The 10,612-nt window shown below is 40.1% G+C and overlaps 2 protein-coding genes across 2 annotated transcripts; one reads left to right on the top strand and one right to left on the bottom strand.

Moving 5' to 3' along the window:
* Positions 1-2,034: 2,034 nt before the first annotated feature.
* On the top strand, positions 2,035-5,792 carry LOC119070840. The gene is made up of 5 exons (XM_037175353.1): positions 2,035-2,372; positions 2,429-4,857; positions 4,925-5,216; positions 5,292-5,496; positions 5,563-5,792. Exons 1-5 carry the CDS (start codon positions 2,255-2,257, stop codon positions 5,633-5,635), a joined length of 3,117 nt encoding a protein of 1,038 aa, XP_037031248.1. The 5' UTR covers positions 2,035-2,254; the 3' UTR covers positions 5,636-5,792.
* LOC119070850 (protein FRG1 homolog) lies at positions 5,786-7,545 on the bottom strand. Its single transcript, XM_037175365.1, has 3 exons — positions 7,416-7,545; positions 6,781-7,356; positions 5,786-5,998 (listed from the first exon to the last, which is right to left on the bottom strand). The coding sequence occupies exons 1-3, from the start codon at positions 7,472-7,474 to the stop codon at positions 5,851-5,853; spliced, it is 783 nt and encodes a 260-aa protein (XP_037031260.1). The 5' UTR covers positions 7,475-7,545; the 3' UTR covers positions 5,786-5,850.
* Between the last annotated feature and the right edge of the window lie 3,067 nt (positions 7,546-10,612).

Genomic DNA, 10,612 nt, shown 5'->3' with positions numbered 1-10,612 from the left:
CCGTTGACAGCCAACGCCGTTTACATGAATTTGAAGTTTCAGAGTTTTAACACGTTAAACATACGCAACGTTACGTCGGTTACGTCTCAGCACTTTAACATGACTTATACGTAGAAATGGTAGAAATGCTACCTACGTTTTATTTTCGTTTATTGTATTTAAAGTGGTAGATTAAGATTGGCGTGTTCGGTATGTGTTTTGTATGTAGGTGGAAGCACTGGGTTTCGGTTGGTTTTGAAATTTTGTTTCTCTTTGTTGCCCACATTTCAATGTCAAACATATGTACAAGGTCTTCAATTCACGCCGTAAGTGCGGTCGAAATTCAAAATGAAGAGTGCGGAGGTCTTTTCAACGTAGCGTCATTTTCATACAGGGAAGCGTTGAAATGTATTTTTCCGTTCACTTTTTCATCTAATCGTTCACTTAAAATTTAAATTTTAGGCACACTTACGGCGTGAATTTGTGCAAGAAGCCCTTTTTCCACCAAGCGATCAGCGTAACCTCTCAATTAAAATATCTTGAAATTGTCAACAACGCGTGGCAACGTGTAACAAACAAAAATCTAAACCCACCAAGAACTGGTGGCGATCCGCTTGTCAACGGACAATACATAAATAAATTCCTTAATCTATTGAATTTTCGTTTCTGAAAGAACAGGAACAGATTAAGAATGAGTTGATCAAGAAGCTAGAAAACTGAGCGTTTTGTGTACGAACGGTACAAATTTAGTAGATCATTGTCAATGTCATTTCAGATGTCAAATAAATTACCATTTTCATTCAGCTAACCTCAAAGTTTTAATTTTTTTAAGTCAACTGGATAAAATTGACAACTTGGGAGGAAATCGCTATTTGACAAAAATCTATTTACAAGAGAAATTTTTGCAATACTGCCTTGAGAATGCCCCTCGGAAATAAAGTACTCGCATACGTACTTGGTTCAGTGCTAGGTTTTGTTTGGTTGTATTGAGGAGCTCGTGCACATGCAAAAACTTTACAATACAAATACTGAAAGCTAAATTGAAAAAGCAATAGGTTTGTTCCAAGTAATTGTAAACACGAATTTGGACTGGCCGAACGCGATTTCATCATTTGACAGTTACCAAACATTTGACATTTGACACATAACCAAAAAATTATCGTGGACTCGTTCGCAAAAGCGTTAATTATGATTATGGTTTGATAAATTAACCTTTGTTAATTGCTTTCTTTAATGAAAGAAAAGCTAGCTATAGGTTTATTTCCAATTGCTCTTCAGTAGTTATCCCCTAAATGCCTCGCTCTATGAAAGTGGCAGCGCACATGTCTAGACCACCAAGGCTGTATACTTTGGGGAGGTCACGCAGATGCAGATACGCGGGTTACACACCACGTTTCATACAAAAAATTCACCACGCCATACAAATTCAATTTTGGTGAATTTGTTTGTATGGAAAAGGTGTGTTCCCGCGTATCTAATAAAATGGCGATCTGCGTCACCTCCCCAAAGTATACAGCCTTGTAGACCACAACCTCACCTATACAAATTGGGTCGTTAACGATTACTATCTTGTGAAGTTGATAGTTTAGAATCGCGTGTCTTGGTGTTCCACTAAAAATACCTTCAATTGCCTGCAGCTAGTCAGGGCTTCCCAGCTGCTATGATGGAGTCTTTCTCAAGGCTGTAAACTTTGGAAAGGTCACGCAAATACAGATACGCGGGTAACACACCACAGTTGATGACAAAATGGCCGATTCCATACAAAAATTCACCTCTTGTGATGATTCTCGTCGCCTTGATGATGTGGTGAATTTTTTTTACATGTAAAATCATCAGAAGTGGTGAGTCCCCGCGTATCTAATAAAATTGCGACCTGCGTGACCTCCCCAAGTTTACTGCCTCGCAACCAATACGATACATTATTATTTCTCTGGCATCGTTACTACATCCCGCTGATCCCGTTTCTTAATGGATATGGTGGCAGCGGCTGCATAATGACGTCCAGGCTAGCCAACTTTAGAAAAACCAAAATGAAAACATTTTTTGTTCAATGTCACTTCTTTTTTCCCCGCCAGTTGTTATCAACAAAAGATACACGTCTGTTTAGATGTGTCTGGATTCTCTGTCTCCAATTTTAACAGTATCCATTTAGTTCATTATCGCATAATACTTGAGTTTTCATTACGAAATAGAAAAACGATTCATCGCAACACAAATTAATGGGCCCAAGGAGCTGTCAATGTTCGCACCACAATAAAGAAACAAAAGTTAAACCATGGAAAACAACAATAACGTCTCCAATGACGGGGTATTCGCATTGCTAACATACAACTTTGGCGATGAGATACAATCCGACGTCATTTTCAATGTGTGCACCAAATGCAATTGGAATTGTAAGCTCTGATCGACCGATTGATGTTCCATTGTTTAATTGCTCTTTCTTTTCCAGTGGATGATTGTATGATAAGTCTAACAAAAATGCAGGCGCAGGCAAAGAGTGGAAACAGAACCAAAATCGAAAGTGACGCTGACATGGTGGTAGAATCGGAAGAAACTCAAAACACTGTCGGGGACAGTGAGAATTTGATTGACTTAGAAGAAGGTGTTAGTAACATTGACGTTGAAGACGGAAAAGTGCAACTGGACAGTCAGCCATTCACTTACGCCGGAGCTATCAAAAAAACAAATCGAAAATTCAACAATTTTTCCGACACTACTGATGTAGCAGGCCTACCTATTCGTCCGAAACCCAAAGCCATATTTCATGATCGGCCAGAGCTGCACGAAATTTCCAAACAGATCCTGAAAGGAATCAAAGTTATGGTCATTATGCGCGGGGCTCCTGGATCGGGAAAATCGTATTTATCGAAGGAAATTATCGATGCAACGACATGCGACGATTATTGCAATCATATCTTCAGCTCGGACGATTATTTCTATGATGACCGTGGCAACTATAATTTCTCGTCGCATCGACTCGGCGAAGTGCACGACAACAACCGTAAACGAGTCAATTACTACGCTTGCAGGGGTTGGAGTCCGATCATCATTGACAACACAAATATGAAAGTGTGGGAAATGAAGTCTTACTTTGACATTGCCGTGCGATGCGGATACGTGGTTCATATTGCGGAAGCGAAAAACAGCTGGTCACAGTCGCCCGGTAAACTTGCGATGAAAAATTCACACGGTGTGCCCAAAGAAAGTATTGAAAGAATGCTGAACGGTTACGAACCAACGACCGTTTCATCTGTGATGGAAAGTTTTGGACTAAACTATGCAATGCCCATGCCACAGTATCGCCAATTTCCACCGATGAACTCCACATCAACGCAGCTGAATAACACAATCCATCAGTTCACACCAAAATCGCAACGAACTTCCGTCCGACATTTAACAAAGAGAAACAATTTCGATGCGCCTGGTCAGGTACCAGATCTTGTGCAATACGAGTCTGTCGAAGAAGCTTTCCGCAATGTCAATGCGGCTACTGAGTGGACTAAATTTGACGTTGAACGAGTTGAATTTTGGAAAAGCAACGCCACTCAGACGGGCCGTGTGTCACCGCCGAAACAGCAACGAAATGCTAAACAAAGATCGACCGACAGCCGATCAGCAACAGTCACGAACGAACTGCATTCCAATTTGTTTACTTTACTCAAAGAAAGTAACGAAAATGCCATCGAGAGCAACAAGTCACCGACCGAAGAAGAGCCCAAAGAGACGATGCTGCACAAGCATCGTAAGAACTGTAAAAACGAAAACGATTCGTTTGCACAAATTCGGTCAATTTATCCGTCGGTTTCATTGGATGTTCTGTGGGATTTGTTTGAAAAGTGTGAGGGTGACGGTGACTGGACGATGGATATTCTGTTAAAGGATGAAACACGGGTGGATGAATATCATAATGGGGACGGCAATGTCTGTGGCACCAGAAATGATTTTGAATGTGACTGTGACGGTTCGAATAGCAAAACTATCAATACCGATCAAACAAATGTGCCTTCTGCAAGCATACCCGATGAACTGAGCTTTGCTTCAACATACCAGCGACCGAGACCGAATCGCGTTGCCATCAACACTGAAGAACAGTTGGCTGCAAAACGAATGATCGAAGAGAGTTTCCAAATTGGCGACGAACATTACTCCAATCACACCAGAAAGATTCGAAATCTTCGTCGCGGTCATGTCATGTCACCAGCAGCAGGTATTGTCGATTCGACCACTAATACCGACACTAATACTGAGGAAAGTGCCTGTGCCGTGGATGTCGTTGACACCGATTCGAATGAGAAGGACGATGAACTGCTGGAAATAAATCTGGGAATGGATCTGGTGTGCCAGTTGGATTCAGTATTTGGCGTTGAAGCTTATCAGCGTGATGCGCTGGAGAACTTAAAAGCAAATGTGTTTATGCCGAAATCGTTGGCACAACAGTTGTATGCGTTATGGATGGAATCGATGTTCAATCAGCTGGAAGAACAACGTCAAAAGTCAATCAAAGAAGATGCTGAATTTGCGAAACAATTGCAGTCGCAGCAAAACTATCCCGGTTTACATAAGCATACGAAACCACCGAGCGACCTGAAAGATATAATGGAAATGGAATATGCGTTGGCCGCGTACAGAACAGAAATGGACGAGTGGAAAAGCAAAACGCCACAGGATCTGGCCTTGCAGATGACACACGATAAACTCTGCAACATTTTCCCGGATATTGACCGAGATACATTGGTCGAAGTGCTGGCGGCCCACAACAATAAATTCAGCGAAACGGTTGATGTGCTGAAAGACACGTTAAGCGGTAAATCAGCAGATAAAATAGCGATAGAAGGCCGTCAGTTGTTGGAAGAAGTTCAGAATGAGGTGGAAATGACGGTAAGTATCTGGGAATGGGTTCCCATGTTGATGTTGAACTTAATTTTTATCGCATTCCCATCGCCAGATCTACAGGTCAAGGCGACAGACATCGCTGGAAAATCGAAAACTCGGGCCAGATGAGGCGAAACGGTATGCACTGAAAGAGTTTGAAGACACCAGAAATCTAGCCATGCGTCACACTCAACTGAAGGCTGAGTGTTACAACAAAGCCAAAGAGGCCATCCAGCGAGGCAACACATCGGTCGCTCTGTACTACTCACAGGTGGCCAATTTGCATAAAACCAAAATCGACGCGTACAACCACAAAGCAGCCAATTGTATCATGGAAGTGCATAATTTGACACAAAAGAATCCGGGTAAGATCGCGAACTGCTGCCACCATCCGAATCCGAATTACGGTTTGTGATGTTCTTTTCTTATTCGGTTTATAGACATGCTGGACCTGCATTATTTGCATGTGAATGAAGCCGCCGAGTGCCTTGACATATTTTTGGATAAGCATATCAACAAACTGAAGACCCAACCGCAAACGTACAAGTACATTTTCGTAATAACCGGTCGTGGATTGCACAGTGCCAATGGGATTTCGACGATAAAGCAGAAAGTGAAAAATCGATTTAGAGAGCGGAACTTAACGTAAGTCTCAATGTTGGGTAGTGGAGTTTTAAATGACATGCTAAAATTGTTCGTGTACATTGACAGGTGGTCAGAGGTGAATCCAGGACTACTTAAGGTGAAAATTTTCGTCAATTCGCGGCTTACGATCAGTGTGTAAGTACCTTCGAATTTTAACCGTAGACAGACAAAGTTGTGAGAGATTCGCTTCGAGTATTTTTTTTTCATTATTTAAAATCATTTTTTTGTACAAAATTATACTTCCACGGAAGATTTTATACAGAAGACACGGAATTAAAGAGCTATTTTGGTAGTTACATATCGGTTCGGCACCGTTTCTTTTTTTATTCAAAATGACCCACAGAACAGAGGAATTCACTTACAATATCGATCGGCTTTCATTTTACTTCGGCGATCCAGTAGTGTCTCGTGCAGGATGCCGTCATTTTTGGCCTTTTCCAGCGCTGACTTGTCTTCTTTGCTGATCCTCATTTTCTTGTCTTGGAATTTTTGGAATTTTTTCCTGTAGAAATTGAAGAAACGTAATTAGTAAGCTGATCAGTTGTGCATTTGTATTGTTACTGTAAAGGTTATCAGCTCAGAACAGATCAGTTATATCCTGACCAGAACCCGAAACGGAAAAACCTGAATTAAATCAGACCATTTCCATGAAGTCAACTCGTATTTCTTCATACTTTGGCGATTTTTCTTGGCCTTTCTGAACACTCTAGCAATCTTGGCAATTCATCATTTTTTGTTGATTTGTTAAATCACCAAAAAGAATCGCCAGAATGTAAAGAAAAGCCAACAAAAATCTCCAAAAGAAATCTTGACGATGCTTCACGGCTCTAATCAGACCAGTTTCAGATTTAGCCTGAACAAAACTGGTCAGGAAATTTTCATTTCAGTTCCGGTAACTTCAGATTCAGGTGGACCTAAACCTGAAATGGGAAAGCCTGATTCACGTTGAACCTCAAATTTTTTATTCGGGTTCAGGTTAAGAGTAGGTTTCGGTAAACGTGAACTAAATCCGGTCGACCTAGACCTGATCGGACTGGGAATATAACGAGTCAATGAAAGTGACAAATAAGTCTGGATAACCAGCTCGTGCTACTTTCTAAATGAACAGGTTGAGCCACCTCCGAGTTAAGTATCTACAGTGGTGCCTCCACCAACTTGGAAGAGATTTTCTGTGTACTGAAAGTTTACATGGCGTTTCTCAACCTATTCTTTCAGAGCCTGAGAATCTTTCTTTGACGAATATTTGAAACATTTTACAAGTGACAACCGGCATTGAATACTCACACGTAGTTTATTTCAACCTGATCCAAGTTCCCTTTCTCCTCCGTCGGAACGTCATCGTCGGAATTTAATTCACGCACGGCACAAGCACGAATTGTCACCACTTCGGCTTCGCCGGCAACTTTCCTCAGCGCAACCACTGCATCATCCTCCGGATCAACGCTCATGAAACAACCATTTCCCGCCTGTAGTGCTAGTTTACCGTCCTGAAACACTGGCTCAAATTGTTCCAACAGACTCACTGCATCCGATCTGCCCGTCACCATTCCGTCTTTTTCCACTTTCAAATATTTACCGTAGCCAGACTTAAAGGCCACGCGTGCATCGTTGATGGGGAATGCCGTGAAAATCTCCTCGGGTGATGGGCCGTCATTTTCGTTGTGTGGAGCGCCCAGTGAAAACAAGCCATTGTCGAGGGCTGTTATGTACGAATTTTTGCCGTATTCTATTGCAACAGAACCAGTAATGTCTTCGAATTTTGTTGCTTTCCACCAGCCGCCGTGCTTTAATGCATCTTCATCTACAGTTCGTTTTTTTGGTTTGTCACTTTTCTCCTTCTTGTGTTTACGTTTTTTGGTCCTACAAGAAATTCCACGCACGTTAAAATCGAAATTGGATTTTATTTACTCAACACTTACTTGGATGGCTCTCCTTTGAGAACTAATTTACCCCGACGAACGGCTTCATATTCCGACATTATTGGCCTTTTTTCGTTAGATTGTAAAGTCTCAGTTCGAGGCTGTCTGTATACGTTTTGCTAAATGTCAAATCATGTCAAAACAAATATGTCAAAAATAATGTCATATTTCGCCGCGCCAGTGCCGCCGTTGCATTTCAAGAACGATACATTTCGGTGGAAATTTCAAATTTTTTACAGTTCGATTGAAATAGGTATATTATGGTGTTTCTCAAATACAATTGGTTCTCTTACATCTCTTGCCCTTTGTGGATGAAAGATCTAAATTTTTACCAGCTTAAACAGGGGGTTTAGACTACGTAACAAGGTTACGGCACAAATTCAATGTTTGTTTGTCAATGCAAGGCTGTATACTTTGAGGAGGTCACGCAGACCACCATTTTATTAGATACGCGGGAACACACCACTTCTGATGATTTTACATGTAAAAAAATTCACCACATCATCAAGACGACGAGAATCATCGGAGTAGGTGAATTTTTGTATGAAATCGGCCATTTTATCATCAACTGTGGTGTGTAACCCGCGTATTTGTATCTGCGTGACCTCAATGAAAGTAAATAGACCTCCCCAAAGTATACAGCCTTGTGTCAATGTGGTTACATACTTGGCTAAGTAAGAAAATGCACTTGTTTGAATGGGTGATTTCGTATATTCTCGTATACTTACTCGTGCAATCATGACTTACTTACTTGACCAATTATGTTACATACGATTAGGTCAAACTCTACAATGAATATAATCTACTAGGTCAGGTATGGTCTAATGTCACAGCTGAGTACATAACGATTTTAAAAACAGATTCAAACGCACTCATTTACATATTATTACGAGATCCAGAACTCATCTCTTATGCGATGCGTCTATTCTTACTGAACGCTATTCCTTATATACACTGCTGGCTACAATGAACTCAGAAGATCATCCAGTACACAATGTGCTACACATATATATGCACGATTTCGGCACCACAAGCTGCTTTGAATGAATGTCCCATTCAACCCGTCCAATAATTCATTATCTTTAGATTTTACTTTCCTTTTGTACGCATGTAAAACAATCGAACAAAAAAACTGTAGCGGATTTGTTGAACAATGGTATGATGTTGGCATTCATAATAGTAATACAAAGAAGCGTTGCGCGGAGTACTATTTAAGACTGCAGTGTGTACATAAGCGTAATATACTACATCTTATAGTCTTTCAACGTTGTTGATTTATGAATATTATACGTTCAACTAAAAGATGAGGAAAAAAAATTGAAATATTGAAGAATTGAAGGCTTTATACATTGCCTATTGATATCACTTTTCACAATGGTGCATTTTTATAATATAGTGGTTAACAAGGAGTACATGCCGAACAAAAGGATTGAAGTTATCAAAGCAGATATTTCATCGTTCGTTGTAGAGGAGCGACGGGATGACTGAAAGTGGTACATGAGACAATATCTCATTGAATTTTTTAAGCTATATTAAATGGAAGAGCATGGATACAACAAAGAACTTGAATGTCTTAGCGATGTATAACGTTGGAATGTAATATTATCCAGTTGAAAAAACTCGGACTGTGAGCCCATGGTTTTTTAGAGGTATTTTCGGTCTCGCCACGAAAAGTTCTTGGTGTACATGGGGGAAAATAAGGGAAAATATGGGCGAATGGGGGGAAAATATGACCGAATGAAGGGGAAATATGGTCGAACTGAGGAAAAATATGACCGAATGAATGGAGAATGACATGTGAATGCGACAGGATTTTCCGTTGTTGTTTCCAAGGTAAATAAACATATTGAAAGTAACGCAAATCCGCAAGAACACACGGACGCCCACTTTCGGGTGTATATAATTTGTATAATGTTCGACACAAATGTAATTCACTTTGTTATGTTGTAGCACATGCAAAACTCAATACTGATTAAACAACGCAGTTCCAACAACATTATTATGTTAAACGTCATGGTTGCAACATAACAAATCTTATATTCACCCGATACTTGGGGTCCGTATTTCCAAAGTATATAAACACTGAAGGTAATGCAAATCCGCAGTTACACAAGGATCCAAACTTTCAGGTGAATTTTAGCTCCGTCATGTTACACACGTATTGAATTCGTTTGCGTCAAGTTGCATCTAGTGGTGAATCTGGAGCGATTTAGCGGCGTTATGTTGCACAAGTCTAAGTTAGACAACATACGAAAATGAATTCACCTGAAAGTTTGGATCCATAATTTCTCTGATCCGTTGAGGGTCTGCATTACCTTCAGTGTTTATTTACTTTGAGTATTTCTTCCTATTCACTGAGAGTTTGAGTTACCTTCAGTATGTTTATATAACTTGGTTGTTTCCCTCTCGTATTTTGACGAGTCCCTTTCTTAGTACTTGAGAACGGACAACATATTGAATTAATTTTCTGCCAACTAATTATAAATCGGTCCAACTTAAAATAAAATTTAATATTCATGTTCTTTAAATGCCGAATATCACTAAATGATCAATAATTCTTTTCAGCATGGTAGTTAACTACCAGTTTGGTAGTCAAAAATTCTAGCTATTAATAGGCAAGCAGATAGAATAATTGCGTCAGTCGGTGCGTAGTTCTCGAATAGTAAACATCTCTTCACCAAAAACGGAGATTGATAGTCAATTATAAACTTGGTAGCCAGCTACCAACTACCAAATTTTCGAATTGCAATATTAACTGTGAGCTATCAGTTATCAGATAGCAGCTAATTATTATTTGCCTGGTGTTGATTTGCTGATGCTGACTTTGCAATTTTGAATGTCAATCCAGTTCGCAACTATATCAACTGCCGACTAACACAACTACCAAAACTTCCAACAAATTTGTGGAACAGACAGATAGACAAGCGCCCATGATAGGGTAAAATCTCACGAACAGATTGTGGATTTGAGCACTGTTTCACAGGGCTCTCTATGATTGAAGCTGTCGGCAAGTAGGTCACTTCTGTCACTTCATCGAAGAATATTTTCATGGACAATGTGATCGAAAATTTAATTTCCTAACAAATGAGTCAGATTTTTAAATTCCGTATCTTAAAAGACCGACTCGAAAGCAGTGCCATCGCTGATTTTTGCGATAGTGACGATAACAATTTTCACAATCTACTGTGTACTACGCT

This window comes from Bradysia coprophila, chromosome II (genome assembly GCF_014529535.1).
Source record: "Bradysia coprophila strain Holo2 chromosome II, BU_Bcop_v1, whole genome shotgun sequence".
Classification (NCBI taxonomy): domain Eukaryota; kingdom Metazoa; phylum Arthropoda; class Insecta; order Diptera; family Sciaridae; genus Bradysia; species Bradysia coprophila.
The sequence above is the reverse complement of the archived record's forward strand: the minus strand, read 5'-3'. Positions and strand labels throughout refer to the sequence as shown.